Source organism: Grampus griseus (genome assembly GCF_964374135.1).
Source record: "Grampus griseus genome assembly, chromosome: 1".
Classification (NCBI taxonomy): Eukaryota; Metazoa; Chordata; class Mammalia; order Artiodactyla; family Delphinidae; genus Grampus; species Grampus griseus.
Genome location: NC_139017.1, coordinates 5,063,078 through 5,079,737, shown reverse-complemented (window position 1 = coordinate 5,079,737; position 16,660 = coordinate 5,063,078). Strand labels below are relative to the sequence as shown.

The 16,660-nt window shown below is 40.8% G+C and overlaps 1 protein-coding gene across 1 annotated transcript in view; it reads left to right on the top strand.

The window, feature by feature from the left end:
* The window catches only part of CRB1 (crumbs cell polarity complex component 1), a gene marked incomplete at its 5' end in the record, with an annotated part of 267,244 nt that overhangs the window by 225,088 nt on the left and 25,496 nt on the right, over window positions 1–16,660 (top strand). The window contains 3 exons of the mRNA XM_082647382.1: window positions 3,593–4,499; window positions 7,274–7,402; window positions 10,882–11,008. Coding sequence (XP_082503508.1) covers window positions 3,593–4,499; window positions 7,274–7,402; window positions 10,882–11,008 — 1,163 coding nt within the window. The remainder of the gene's footprint in view (window positions 1–3,592; window positions 4,500–7,273; window positions 7,403–10,881; window positions 11,009–16,660) is intronic.

Genomic DNA, 16,660 nt, shown 5'->3' with positions numbered 1-16,660 from the left:
GTAGGTATAAACCCTAGCATTCACTTTTGCTATTTTGTATAATTGTCATTTGATGTGACCTCATGACACTATTGTATTTATTTCTAGGGAGATGTGTTGGGAAGATAGTTCTGCTAGAATAACATACTCTTGAGAGTATAGCTCGTGCATTACCCCGAGTTTGCCCTTAGTACTTAATCATTTCTATCTCTGTATCCTATCCGAAAACAGACAATTAAAAACTACAACCCACCTTAGATACAGGTGTGTTTATTATGATAAAGTTCCCTGAAGAAAAGGCAAAGTATAAATGTTAACGTGCACTGCGGTTTTTACTCAGATCACAAGAAGTGATTTCCATGTGCTCAGTCGGTCAATGAAACTAGTTTATACAGCATGACAGACAGTATTCTTCCTTCAGGAGTTGGAGGGCTAATGAGATTTGTCATGTTAACATTTATTCAGAAACATGTAATGAGACACTTCTTGCTCTTTTCCTGCCTAATCCCAACCCCAAATTTGCTGGGAAAAAACACCACAGTCAAAAGCAATAAAATCAAGTGAAATGTTAATCCAGTCAAATGATACACTTGAATGATACCCTTGAATTTACTCCTGCTGTGGTTTCTAATCATTATCTCACTTTTCAGAATTAAGGATTGAGTTATTTTTATAGATTATTCATTTAGTAATATTTACTGAGCACCTGTTTTCTGCCAGGCAATGTTCCCTGCATCGGGTTCAGTGAGAACCTAGACAGAGAAGTTCCGTGATCTCGTAAAAGCTCATGTTCTAGTGAGGAGAGACAGACAAGGAACAAGTAGGAAAGTTAACAGTATAATTTCAAATAGCTACAAGATGCTATGAAGAAAATAAAGCTGAGTAATTAAAAAGAGAGTGGGTTGCGGGAGGGGGGGAAACATTTTCACTTGGATAGTTGGGGAAAGCATCTCGGAGGAGGTGACATCTGAGCGCATATTTTGTTGAGAAAGAGTCCGGTATGGGAAGATCGGGGGCCAATATCGTGTCCAAGTAACCGCAAATGTAAAAGGCCTGGTTTGGGAACAAGCTTGGCGTCTTCAAAAAATAGCAAGAAGTTTTTGTGGCTGTAGTACGTGCATGAGGAAGGGTGGCAGGAAATGGGATTGGAGAGTTAGGGGTCGGGTCACATAAACTCTGTCCGCCATGTTTAGGATTTAGGAATCCTTTCTAGATGTGATGGTAACCGTGGAGGTGTTGAGCGAAGGCATGGTTGGTACATTGCTCTGCAGCGCAATAGAAGCCAGGACACTGAGAAGTGGTTGGAATAGGCTGTATAATAAAGTGTTCGAGGTTGGGTGTGGTGACCCACACATGAGGTAAAGACAGTGTCTTAAGGTCAATTTCTACTGAAAGCTGGCAGATAATGAGAATAGAGAATTGACTGCTGGATCAGTAACACAGAGGTCACCATGACCTTGACAGGAGCGGTTTCAGTGATGTGATGGGGAACAAGGCTGAAGGTATTAAAAAGAAAATGGGGGATGAGAAATTTGAGACAAGGTGAATCTAAAACTATGTGGAGAAGTTTTGCTGGAAAAGGAACTAGAGAAATAAGAAAGCAACAGGGTAGAGGGAGGTCAGGGTAGTGCTCTTGGGTCTTGCCTGTGTTTTTATTTTTTAAGATTGGAGCAATTACAGCATATTCTTATGCTGATGGGAAGCAACAGAAAGGGAGGGAAAATGATGATGCAGAACAGAAAGAGATTACGTTTAGAAGTAATATCTAAAAAAGGTGAGAATGAAAGAGACCCAAGGCGTGACTGGGAGAGTTGCCCTTGGATGTGTGCTGGAGCACCTACAGTTTCCCACCTGAGTAGGGAAAACCCACAGTAGGAATACACGCACAGCACTGCTGACACCTGATATGCGGGGGTCCCCCCACCAAGCAATTCTGCTGCAGTAGCTGGGTGTCCTACGGGTCATCTCAATTTAATTCAACTCTGACACTATCCGCCCAGATATAGTGTCAGATCTCACAGGCTAAGGGCTCAGTCCCACTAGAAGACCCCCCACTGCACTTCAGATGCCAATCGCAAGCCCAGGTTGTCACCTGTGCTCCTGACTGATCAGCTATAAATCTGAGGCTCCCACGACCCCCGCCTCGGTTCAATTAATTTGCTAGAGCAGCTCACAGAACTCGGGGAAACCCTTAATTGTTTACCATTTTATTAAAGGATATGATAAAGGTCCCAGATGAACAGCCAGATGAAGAGATACATAGGGCGAGGTCTGGGAGGGTCCCCAGTGTAGGAGATTATTTCCCGAGGAGTTGGGGTGCATGACCGTTCCAGTGTGGGTATGTTTAACAAGTTGGAAGCTCTCTGAACCCCATGCTTTTGGGATTTTATGGAGGCTTCCTTATGTAAGCATGACCAATTATTAACTCCATTTTCTGCACTCTTCCTTCTCTAGAGGATGGGCTGGGGCTGACAATTTCAAGCTTCTAATCATGACTTAGTCTTCCTGATGACCAGCCTGCATCCAGGCTCCACCTAGGAGCCCACCCAGAGTCGTTGTCTCATTAGAACAAAGATGCTCCCAGTGCAGTGCTCTTATCACTTAGGAATTTACCAGGGTTTTAGAAGCCCTGTGTCAGGAACCAGGGGCAGAGAACAGGAGATCTTTTTTCTATTATTGTACAGATAAGAATAAGGACAATGCATCCATTATAACAAATGGAAAGCAGAGTGGATCCAGATTTGTTAGGTTTACAGATTAGGTGGGAAACTGAAGCAGTTCTTTCTCCTGTTTTCTCAGGAAAGTAAAAAAGGAGATCATAAACAGAAAGGGTTCGATATTTTAAGAGATAAAGCAAGCTGTGAACGAGTGATCTTGTGGAATTGGAAAAACAGTCTAATAGAAAAATGCAATAAGATTGCCCAAAAGTGCTGTGGTCCCATGTGGTCACATGTATGCGGGCGTATATTAGAGCAGAGGGTACGGTTGTATAATTTTGCCCAACCACAGGATGCTACTTGGAGTTAGGCACAGATTGGTGACTCAGCACATGACTGGAGTTTGCCAGGTAGTAAATCAGTCATTTAGAATGCTACTTTTAAGTGCCTCCCGGTCAGCTTACTCAGAAGCCAGACTCCACTGTTAATTAACTGTGTCACTTGAGGCCCAGCTTATAGCTAGACTTGTGAGTTCTTTGTGCTCGATTTCTTTATGTGCAAAACGGGTAACCAATGCTTTATTTGTGGGAGCAGCTGTAAAATAACATTAGAAGGTACTGCATTTCAGTGGAAAAGAAATAAATGATTTGGGTTTTGGCATCTGACCACCCAAGTTTGACATTCTGGCTTAATTATCTATTAGCCACTTGACCGTGAGAAAATTACTTAACCTCTGTGAGTCTCACTTTCTTCTTCTGTAAAATAGAGATGATAATAACAATGAACCTACATTCGAGAACTTCATATTAAAAATAATATAAAAGCGACTAACAGAGTGCCTAGCCTGTATCAAACAATCCATACATGACGGTAGTAACGTGATGATCATTAAAGGTACTTAGGCAAACATTACAGATTTAGTAAAGTTGCTGATTGGCGTTGCCTTCTCTCTTTAGGTATCGCAAATGCTGTTTTTAATGGACAAAGCAGTGAGATATTATTCAGGAGCAATGGGAATATTACCAGAGAACTCACCAATATCACATTTGGTTTCAGAACAAGGGACGCAAATGCGATCATATTGCACGCAGAGAAGGAGCCTGAATTCCTTAATATTAGCATTCGGGATTCCCAGTTATTATTTCAGCTGCAAAGTGGCAACAGTTTTTACATGCTGAGTCTGACAAGTCTGCAGTCAGTGAATGATGGCGCGTGGCACCAAGTGACTCTCTCCATGACAGATCCACGGGCCCAGGCTTCCAGGTGGCAAATGGAAGTGGACCAGCAAACACCTCTTGTGACCAGCGCAGTGGCTACTGGGAGTCTCAGCTTCCTGAAGGATGATATAAACATTTATGTGGGTGAGCGAGCTAGTGACAACACGCAGGGCCTGCGAGGGTGTCTAAGTACAATAGAAATCAGTGGCATTTATCTCTCTTACTTTGAAAATGTTCATGGTTTCATTAATAAACCTCAGGAGGAGCAGTTTCTCAAAATCTCTATACATCCAGTGGTTACTGGCTGTTTGCAGTTAAACGCCTGCAATTCCAACCCCTGCTTGCATGGAGGACATTGTGAAGACACGTACAGTTCTCATCACTGCACCTGTCCCGTGGGATGGTCAGGGGCACACTGTGAACTCGACATTGATGAATGCCTTTCAAACCCCTGTATCCATGGCAACTGCTCCGACAGAGTTGCTGGCTATCGCTGCAGGTGTGAGCCTGGCTACACCGGTGTGAACTGTGAATCAGATGTAGACAATTGCCAGAGTCACCTGTGTGCAAACGGGGCCACCTGCGTCAGTGACACCAGTGGCTATTCTTGCCGCTGTCCTGGAAATTTCACAGGAAAATTCTGCAGGTGAGCATAATATCCACATAAAGTGTGTTTCGAGCTGTGGTCTACATCTTCAAACTGGAAAGCTCTCCGCCCAGGTATGAACATACAGGCTGTGCTGAGCAGGGGGTGACAGTCAACGGCCATCACAGTTTGGTCTTGCAAAGACAGAATCTCACCTGCTGGCATGTTCTACAAAGAGGAAGGGCAGGGTTTGGACCAGACTTTGAGCAAAATGTTTTCTCAGTCATCTCTGTTAGAATGTCTCAGGAACTACAGCCCCAGAGTCTGACAGCCTTAAGGCCTCAGGAAACAAATACATTTACAACAAATGCAAGAGCTGAATTTTAGTATCGTTGGAGGAAGCATGACTCCTACCCCTAAGAGAATACTCTGGGGTATTTCAGGCAGGTAAACTCATAATTCTGAAAAGACTATGTTAAAGTATAATTTCAAAAGGGTGAAATCATGACTCTCAGAATGAACGTTTTGATGACTTTGTCATTAATTAATGAGGGAACCAGTAAGACAAAAATCAAAGTGTCAAAGGATAATCTAATCATATACATAAATATGTCCATATAATATATATACACACTTGTAAATAGGGATGAGGAAATGAATTTACCAATAAATGCAAAATTTTTTAATAGCCTATAGGGCAACAAAATTAGTACTTGAACCACACTATTTCTACAGTGTGACAATGGACTGTATCGCTTCAAATTCATTTGCACTTCAATGAACAAGATCCATTAGTATTACTATAATTTTCTACAACTTATAGAGTTGTGAACTAGCTTGGTAAAGAAAACCTGAGTCAAACGCATTAGAAAAATCAGATAATCTTAGAGGGTCTTTTATATAACACCCAGCATTCCACTGAAAGAATACCCAGTGATCTCTTGCCCATTTCAAAGCATTTCACAGTTTTTTTCTAAAACTATAAAGCTTAGTTCTGGCAGTCACATCCGTTTCATGTAATATAAATAGAAACAGGAATGAATATTTTCCTGCCAAGTCACACTGCTTTAGTATTTCTATGTAAGTAGAATTCATTATTGTTTTTATAACTTATACTTGTTTTGAATTCACTAAACAATTGAGTTGTTATAGGCACGTGAGGCGGTTATTTCTAGCAAGCAGTAGATTCCAGAATGTGGACAGGAAGGCCTGGAGTTGGCTGGCAGCCTGCAGACATTACACTAATTCAGAAGTGGTACCTTAACTGGATGAATCTCCTAGTAGACAGAATAGGTAGCCACACCTGTAAGAAGATGTATTTGTCTCCATAACATTTATTGCTGTTCAGAGTCTGTGAAGGCATGACGCAGGGTTAGGTGCTGAGTGTTGACATTCCAATAAAATGTCACTTCTCATGAGTTAACCAACTCATTGGCCAACAGGTAATCTGAATGCTTAAAAGCAAAAGACATTCAGGATCAAAATTAATAGTACTGCCATGGTGACTTTGGATAAGTAAAATAAACAAATATGCCCCAGTAACCAGTGCTTCAGTATCTTTTCTGCCTAATTCATCAAAGTCACGTTTTCAAAGATTAAAGTTTTGATTCAAAAGTACTTTGTAATGAGGTTCAAAATTGTTTACTAAACATATGATGTATACAAAGCTTCATATTTGCATTGCTAATTGACCTCTTTCAACGCTGGTTGACGCTTTTGGCTCCTTTGAAAAGTCCTTAGGATATTTTCTTTTTTTTTACATCTTTATTGGAGTATAATTGCTTTACAATGGTGTGTTAGTTTCTGCTTTATAACAAAGTGAATCAGTTATACATATACATATGTTCCCATATCTCTTCCCTCTTGCATCTCCCTCCCTCCCCCGCTCCCTATCCCACCCCTCCAGGCGGTCACAAAGCACCGAGCTGATCTCCCTGTGCTATGCGGCTGCTTCCCACTAGCTATCTACCTTCCGTTTGGTTTAAAGTCGAATTGATTAGCTCTTGTCGGAAGAGACACATATAGACCAGTTTCTCCATATTAGCTGCAGCACGCACAGCAGGACAAATTAAATTCATCTGATATTTCCTGAATATTAACTATGTATCCAGTTCCATGCATAACATGCACAATGGGTCGAAGGACCTGAACACCATAAAATCTTTTTAACCAGTCCCTTCACACCACTGGATTTTATCACACAGTAAAGTTCTGCTTAGCTTCTAACAATTTGTTCTGCCCCTTATAAGGATTCCTTAATATATACAGCTCTGTTGACAAACGAAAGAGCCAAGCTCAGAATTCACACGTGGTCACCACTGAGTGCCATGTACAAACCTCCTGGACAGCACATGGCTTGCATTCTGCTGAGCTGTGAGTTATTAGATGGGGGCAGCAAGTGTTGGCAGGGCAACTGGAGTTCAGCTGTGAAAGGCAATGGAGAAATCACATGAGGGCTTGGGTACCAGAGTCCTGTCCTTTCTTTCCTGGCCTTTATAGAGATGCAATTTTCCTCTGGCCCTAGCTGTAGCAAGTTTCTTTCCAGCGCTAAATTTATTGCCACCCCCCACCCCCGGCATAGATCTTATCTCACGAATGAACACTGGGTAGCAGTGGAAGATGGATAGCCATGCTCCGAAACAGCGTAGCCCTCCAGCAGGAGCTGTGGACTGAGAAGGTGATTCTGGAACAAAACAGCGCAGTTAAGCATTCGTGGCTCAGCCAGACTGAGTACCTAGTTAGTTTGGCATTGACTATATACATGAACTTTTCTAAAACGTTTTCATAAATGAAATGAGCAAGGTGAACAGTGTGGCTGTTACTTTTCTCTCTAGATACACCAGATTACCCTCAGCGGTCTGTGGGAATGAGAAGACCAACCTCACGTGCTATAACGGCGGCAACTGCACAGAGTTCCAGGGTGAAGTAAAATGTGTGTGCTGGCCAGGTTTCACTGGGGAATGGTGAGTCGCAGCAGAGCTTTATAGGAGAAAAGCCTGGGCTGAACAACAGCGAGATTATGCAAAGTTTATTTCTCCTCCAAATTTTCATCTCAGTTCCCATAGGAAAATCTGTGCTGAAATATAGGTCCGGACAGAGACAAACAATAAAAAAGAAGAAAAATTACAGTTTAGGTCAAAGTCAAGAACGCTTTTTTAGCCGAGACTTAACTGAGGAAATATGTCTTCGAAAACAGTAAAATGTGATATTGTTTTTTTAGAGGTACTTCTGGATGCGTGTTTCTGTCCCACTAACTCTAGTACGTGATGTAGACACAGTTGTTGGTGAAGGTAGAATGTAATAAACCTTAAAGATTGCCCCTAGAATTACCTTCAACCCTAAAAGTATACACACTTTATCCAGATGAATCTACCTTTCCCAGAGAAACCCTTCAGCTCTGCTGTACCCAATGCCGGGATTGTCGGTATGGGGTTGATCGCTGGCTGGTTTCGGTCTGTGACTTGCTGAACATGCAGGCAAATTTGCATATGCATTTGACTGGCCGAGGTGAGGGCAAGTGCAAGAAGGTGCGTATTCCGTAGCTTTTATGGATTCCCAAGGGGATCAATGTTCCCAGAATGGTAACAAACTGGGGCTCTACGAGGTAGAGATACTATAACAGCAGGTAACAGATACAGGTAGCCATTTTTTTCTAGTGCTATGCCAGGCACCGGACAAATTGTTATTATTGTTAGTGTTATTATTGTCTCTAATTGTTATTATTTCCATTTTGCATTTGTGTAAATGGAAGCCAAGAGGTTAAGTGACAGGTCAGGTGCCAATCCAGACACGTGCTGCTGCAAGGTCGCACTGCCTTCAAAGCCTCTGCTCACCTGTAGATGTGCTAGCATAAATGTATGACTAAATCTTTACTTGCAACACTTAAAAGAAAAGGGAAAGAGTTCTCCTCCATCTCATATATCATGCAGGGTAAGATAATACTGATCTCTGATCAAACTCCCTCTGAACAAATTAGATCAATTCAAGTCCAACACATTGGACAAAGAGATCTTGACTGAATTAATTTTCCCCAAAAGAGTAGTTAATAAAATAATGGGTATATTTTTGCTCCACAACAACTAGAGTTTGGATTAATTTGAATTTTCTTTTTTTCAACCAGTTCTTTGGGCACCACAGAGATACAGCTCTTTTGTCACGTTTACAAAACAGCAGGCAATCTTGGCCACACCTGCATTTTTCCCTTCCGACATTCAATGATAGGGCTAGCTAGCTCTTGCCTTCACGGCTTGCTTTCAGTGGCTGGCTCGGCTTGCTTTCAGTGGCTGGCTCTAAGCGGCACAGGCAGTCCGAGTATCCATGTGCACGGAGTTGTGTAGCCTAGCGTCACGTTCCACTTTTCATTGCACCATATTATTAACCCAGAGACCATTCGGTTGGCCTCCAATCCCACATATATCAAAAACACTGCAACGATTTTCTTATCCTAAAGTTTGAACAACACTTTAACTATATATTTAAGTGCTGGTTACTTCCAGCCTTCAATGTCACCATTTAATGCTTAATGGCACATTAATGTTTAATGGCCAATGCACAGAACTCACTCAAAGCCTTGGCTTATTTTTCTCCACTACTCACACCTTATTCCTATTTACAACAAACATTTCCCTTTCCTCCAACGTTTATTTGTTTTTTAAAAAAAGGGAGGTATCTGGCATTTAAATTCAAATTGTTGACTTGAAATGTGGTAAGAAAAGGAAGCTCAGCATTTCTGTTCCTCTCCCAGGAGTCTTTTCATCCGGATAAACTTCTCTACTGAAAATGGATTTCTAAAATAGTGAACACATGTTCCATGGATTCTGTGCTTTCACAGTCCTTCTCCATCATTAGTTAATTCACTGGATGCCAATGGATTTATTTGTTTTGATTTTCTACCTATTAATAACCTCTAATGAAAGCTCCAATGTTTATAATGATTGTGTGTATATTGTGCACTGTTCAGCTCAAAAGAGAAGTAGATAAGAAATAGAGAAAGAATAGCTGGAGGAAAGCTAGAAAATACTGGGCAGTCTCCCAAGGCCTGGGGGGATGTGACTTCCATAAAGTCCAAAGATATTGAAAAGCTGTCCTCTAACAAATTGCCTTCTCTTCTGTCGGGTTAGACCTCCAGCTCTGTGCTGTCACCCTGGCAGGTTGTACATGATGGATGCTGTGAACACTCTGGCCCACCCAGGGCAGGGAGTACTTGGCAGGCTCCCTCGAGCTGCCGAGTTATGCTCCGGTCTAATCAGAGGAGTCTCCTTCCAGCCCAGAAGCCTAAGCCAAAAAAGGAAAACAAAATGTCTCAGCTATGCTTGGTATCTAAGGGGATAAGGAGCTGTTTTTCTGGGAAGAAATCTTTTTCCCTTTATGCCTTGGGTTGGCCCTGCCCAACCTACCACTTCATCCCTTCAGTTTGAGCCTAGGGATTAGTGGATGACCCAGGCACGCACGCTTACCTCTTAGGAGGTGGGGAATGAAAAATTGTTTACAGTGGACTTCAGCCTTGTGAGCTGCTCTATAGAGATTCCCAAAGCTGAGGTTTTGTATGAATTTCCCAAAGTAAGAAAGACGCCTCAGTTACCCATCTATCCCAAGGCCTAGCAGGGGGTTTGGCACATGGTTAAGTGCTAAATAAATATCTACTCAATGAGTGATTGGGGAGTGATTGAATAAAACACATAGTAGTTCATGGAAAATTAAGGGGAAAATGACAGTGTCCCGGGGAAGAGGAAAGTTTCTGTTTACCTTAGAATTGATATCACTTGTTTTTGGAAAATTTGGCTTTTGAAAATCATTCTCCCTGAGCATGCAAATATTACACTTAGCTATGAAACTGATTTATTAGCAAGTGCAAGCTTCTATTATCTATTTTGGCTTTTTGTTAAAAATGGGTTTCCCAAGGATAATAATCCCAAATCTCTCAGAATAAACCAAATACACTTTTCTGTTTCTGAGGGGCTTTACCCCTTCGCCTGGGGGCACTGATGCATCAGAACCCTCACAGCTGCAGTGGAGGTCTGCTCTGTAGATGCTAGGTCGAAAAACTACAGCTCACTCTCCTGGTCCTCGTGTACCCCAATAAACTGAACTTTTATAAGGTGGCAACGACACTAACACTCTTGAGAGAGAAGTTGACTTATGCATGGCCCCATTTTGTCTTGGTTTCTAGATATTTGCACCTGTTTTCTCTTTCTAATTAACTGTGTATGCGTCTGTGTGTGTGTGTGTGTGTACACAAATTATTTTCATTAAAAGAAAAATTTGTGAAAGGAATTTTGAAGATTATCTCCCACATTATCGAGCATATACAACAAAGGGCATGGGGATTGGTCAATTACACCACACTGGTCTAGGTGAATCAGGCCAGAGTTCTCCCTCCCCATTCATTTCACAGCCAATTTATTGAACTGGGGCCCGGGTTTCTGCTGTTTCCGTTTTCAAGGTGTGAAAAGGACATTGATGAGTGTGCCTCCGATCCGTGCCTCAATGGAGGCCAATGCCACGACTTGCTGAACAAGTTCCAGTGCGTCTGTGATTTGGCCTTCGCCGGCGCGCGCTGTGAGCTGGACGTAAGCGGCCTCTCCTTCTATGTCTCCCTCCTGCTCTGGCAGAACCTCTTCCAGCTTCTTTCTTACCTCATTCTGCGCATGAATGATGAGCCCGTGGTCGAGTGGGGTGAACAGGATGATTATTGACGTACCTGTGAACATTCCCAAACTTTAAAGCCATGAATTTCAAGAGATGCCTTGAAATAAAAACCATCTTGAAAATCAAAATAAATTCAAGGACTATTTTAAGCATATTGCAGGCACTTTATGAGTATGTCAAATATTTACCTATTCCGGCTTTAAATGCAAAAAAGAATTGTTGTTCTTAATATGAGCAGAAACATCTCACTGTTGCGAGTATTTAGTACAAATGTGCCATCATTCTTAGCGCTTCTGTATTTGAATGACCACTGCAGTAAGAAACAACTTTCTCCCACACCCCATTCTTGTGTGTGCTTTTACAATATAAGTTGCCCTCATTCGCCCTCATCCTCAGTCATTTATGTTCTTTCATTCCTATTATTCATGACATGACAATTTGAAAATTACTGATTAAACTTTTTGTATCCATCTATGCTCTTATACAAGCTGTTCAGATGAAGTGTTGCCAGTTCTCTGGTAAGTTAAAAATATATATAAAGAGAAAGTGGGAAATTCCATGAAATCCCTCAAAATCTAGAAAGAAAATTTTCTAATACAATTGGTATCAATTCTCAAGTTATATGCCTCACCAGTATAATTTACAATTCCATAAAAACCTTCCTTCCTCAGAAAAAATGACAGATAAAACCTTTCTCCATTTCTTTTTCCTGCAATATTTTCTATACAAGTAATAACTTTTTGTTAATTGCTTACAGATTTATGAGCTTATCGACATTTCTATCAAATGGACTAATCTCAATTGCTTTTCAATGCATATTCAATAAAGGAATAAGCATTATTGTATATGCATACACTAAAAATGTAAATTATAAAGCTTGAATTTCTTGGAGGCATATTTTTCTAAAATTTGCAAGTAAATTTATCCTCTTCAACTATCTGAGAAAAAAAGCATAGTACCTATTATAATCAAAGTATATTTGGCATTATGACTTTTTTAAGAAATAAATACCTGAAATGACAGATCTACAAAGTAAATTAATAAGGTATGCAAAGATTAATATATTCTTGCTTAGAGTATATAAAATAGTAATTAGAAAATAACTTTATTTGCTAATATTTTTATTGCTTCCACACTGCATGTTATCATTTATGCTAAATATCTTTGTGTGGATATACCTTCCAAAGGAGCCATTATTTGTGTTCATTTAAAGGGAAACTAATTTGATCCTATGAATTAATTTAGAAAGCAACTCTAATAACAATGGCCCACCAAATATCATTTTGTAAATGTGTTTGTGTCTTTAGGAGCTGCCCTGGTTTGAAAATATGAGGGTAATTTATCCATTGGGTGATATCCAATACTCACTTAGTCCCAATTGTTTTAAGAAACTTGTTTTTCTTTGGAAATAACCAAGGTAAACTTAACTATACCATGAAATCAAAATTACAAAGTAGTATACTATAAAAGAAAAGGAAATATCTTCAGTTTTATTTTTCAACAATAATAGAAGATTTTATGCAGCAAATTTATCCTGTGGAGTGCTAGCAGGCACTTAACTGGGAGAGACTCATGTTGAAGTCTTTCCTTTCTACTCCCTGCTCCCCTCGCCTCCACACAGTATGTGCCATCCTGCCATCTCAGCTGATCTGTTCCAAAGCTAGATTTCATGGCAAGAGACGTGGGGAAAACCTTCTCATCAATATTTGCATTCCCATATTATCTGAAGTAAGCATAAAATTGATACAGCCAAAGACCACATGTACAGTTTTCACATTTGCTCCCATTGGGCATATCCATAATTATATACTTACAGGTCATTCCAAGTGTAACATGTTTCCTTCCAAATATATTTAAGAATCACTCACCATCTCTTTCTCTGTACAATTCTGATGGCTCTGTTGTCACTGTAATTGTCAGTAGTTGCTTTTCTGTTTTCCGATGTCTTGTCATAGCTGACTTAAAAACACTCCCTTTTCTCTGTCTTCTTATTTTCAATTGCATTGTGTGTGACTATGGCTTTTGCACATTTGCACAGAAAAATAAAACCATTGTTTCTGTATCTCTACTCCTCATCCTCTGATAACTGTCTTCATTTGGCTTGACTGTGTCTTGCACGCTAAGATGTCCACAAGCCAGGCACGCGCACACACACACATACACACACACCCCACATAATGAACACAGAAGCACCTGTGCTGATCACCCTGAATTGTGGTCTCTTTCCCCAGATGTGTTACTGCAGGTAAACACCTGCGGCAGTCAAGGTCAAAGTTCCATGTATTCATACTTTCCCTCTGTGGCAGGTATTCCTCTAGTTGTAATTCTAGTATTGATGACATCCTCAATTGTTCTTACTATTGTTTGCATCGTCCCCACCAGAGCTAGCCATAGTTAACTTGGCTCTGAGGAGGGGCCATCTCACCTGAGTGACAGAAATTCACACAAACTCCTCTAGACCCCATTTCTGAAGCATAACCTATAGTAGTTGAATTTAAAATTTTTTTATTTTGTTCTTTTTTAAGGTTCAACATTTGAACTAAACAAGGCTATATCTCTGTCTTTGGCCATGCCTCTTCCTTCTGTGTGTGTGTACATGAGGAGTGGTTTTTATCACCCTCCTTTTTGGAGAACAGGGAAGCTGAGAAAACAGGGAGGTTGGGAGAAATTAGTGTTTTGACAGCACAGAAAGACAAATTCACTTAACACTCTCAAGAACCTTCTCTGTGCCAGGGACTGTGATAAACCTTTTATAAATACATATTTTTTTCAATATAAGGGCAACCAATATCTCTCACCTTCCAAATTCTTCACTAAATTGTATTTAAAGATCCTTTTGCCACGTCTGAGTTTTAAAACAGAAGTTATTCAGCTTTAATTTTGCAAAATTTAAATGGAACCTCTTCTAGAAATGGTTATACATAAAATTTGAGTTTAGTGATTTAGGAAGAAAACCAGTGAAAGAAATAGGAAAATTATTCTCAACTACCAAAATTATTACTGATGTGGACTAATTTCATTTCTCTACTTTACTCTTTTGATTTATTCAAAAATATCTGATGAATACCTACTATGTGCTGTGCCCTGGACTAGGTACTGAGAATACAAGTGTAGATTAGACACAGCACTTGCCCGCAAGTTGAGGGTCTTGTAGAGCAGGGGTCCCCAACCCTGGTACCAGTCCACAGCCCGTTTGGAAGCCGGCTGCCCAGCAGGAGGTGAGCGGTGGACAGGTGAGCTGAAGCTTCACCTCCCGCTCCGCATCGCTCACATTACTGCCTGAGCCATCCCCCCGTCGCTGGCATTATTGCCTGAGCCATCCCCCTGCATGCCCCCACCTCCGGGGTCTGTGGAAAAATTGTCTTCCACAAAATGGGTCCCTGGTGCCAGAAAGGTTGGGGACCGCTGTTATAGAGGATGTAGGTCAACAGAGGAGGAGAGTTCCTGGGTCCGTGTTAGGATGGAACTTAGTGCCAGCTCTAGAGGAGCACAGAGGAGGGGCATTTTTGCCCAGTCTTAAAGGCAGAAGGTCAAAGAAAGTCCCAAAGCCTAAGGGGAGATTCAAAGGCGAACAGACATGAGGTTGTGTCAGGAGGGCTGGAATAGCGGGGGGCATGTCAGCAGAAGGGGCTGCAGAGGTGTGCAGTGTGGCCATGTGAAGTTGGCGGGGGTGGGGGCCGGGGAGGGCGGAGTAAGCCTGAGGCTGCAGAGTCAGCGGAAGTGAGTCCTTGGAAGCCATGTCAGGGACCTAGGCTTTTCTTCCTAAGAGCAATGGAGAGTCTTTGATAGGGTTCAAACAGAGAGGTGACATGATTACGCTTGCACTTTAGAAGATTACTTGGGCTTCTAAGGAGAGAATGGCTTCAAAGCAGGGCAAGACTGGACCCATAAAGACACATTTAGGAGGCTGTTGCAGCGATACAGACAAAAGGGCAGGGCACTTTGAGCTACCTTCTATAGTGAAACAGGATGTAGAGAAAGGGCTTCATTTAACAAAGTTTCAAGCAGTAAGATCTTATGATTGTTTGGGAGAAGCTGTAGATCTGAGTACATGAAAAGTTAAATTTGGTGAATCTTATTTTTAAAATTTTTGTTAGTTGGATAAATGAATACATGTAAGGTCAATGGATTATCCAAGTACAATTATTAGTTAGTGTGAATATTCCAATCTGAAGTTCAAGAGACATGGCAAGCTGGGAATATGCATTTCGGAGTCTTATTATAGATCTATTGAACTTTTGCATTTTATTCTCCATATCTGTATTATTTTTTGTATTTTTGAATTTTGTTCACTTGTATTTTTTTAGTATTTTTCCAGCTTTGTTGAGATATAATTAACATATAACATCCTGTGAGTTTAGGGTGTCCAGTGTGTTGGTTTGAAACACATGTATTTTGCAAAATGATGACCACCTTAGCATTAGCTAACACCTCCATCACATCACATGATTACTATTTCTTTTTTGTGGTGAGAACATTTAAGATCCTCTCTCTTAGCAACTTTCAAGAATACAGTATTATTAACTATATATGGTCACCGTGGTGTACATTAGATCCCTGGAACTTATTCATCTTACAACTGAAAGTTTGTACCCTTTGACCAGCATCTCTCCATTTTCCCCACTCCTCAGCCCCTGGCAGCCACCATTCTGCTCTCTGCTTCTTTGAGTTCAACATTTTTAGAGTCCATATATGAGTGAGATCATACAGTGTTTGTCTTTCTCTGTCTGACTTGCCTCACTTGGCATAATGCCCTCCGGGAGAGGCCACCGCAGTGAGAAGCCCGCGCACAGCAACGAAGACCCAACGCAGCCATAAATTAATTAATTAATTAATTTTTAAAAAAAGAATATATTTTCTGATACAATAATCTACTATGCTGCTTCCTTTGAAACTGAAAGACTAACACCATCAGTTCTTCCTCATTCACCCTCTGAAAGGCATCTTTATCATCCATAGCAAGAACGGACTGGGCCTGGATGCTTGTCCTGTTCTTCACATGCTTTTGAGAGCAAACTTTGCGGTTGGCATTGCTCTGCAGTCAATCAGTTTCAGGCAAGATCTGTAATCGAATCAAGGCAATAACCGGGGGAAAAACAGAGCATCTGGGAAAGTTTATTTGGGTGGTGTTTTTCTTTTTTAACTCTTATGGTAAAATCATGATGTTAGAAAAATATTCCATTGTAAGTGTAGGGTATCCTCTAAAGGAATATTAAGATAATTCTCCTTCAGTCGTTACACGGAAGTACATGACACTGAAATATTAGACAGAACCACATGAAATTGCATATTTTGCAAACATGGCAACTTCATATTGTTTTACCTATTACATAAGAAGGGCCTGATAAGTGCCAGGATGCTTCTCCTAAATTTGGAATTATTAATGCAGAACAGAGAATCAAAGAGTTAAACAGTTCTCATAAACCATCTAGTCCAACTTCTTTCTATAAAAGATGAAGAATCTAAGGCTCTGAGAGGGTATGCCTTACTTGATGTCTATTCATGTCCTTCCCCCCTTTTTTAATTAGCTTTTTTTTTTTTTACTACTGAGTTGTAGGAGTGCCTTATATATT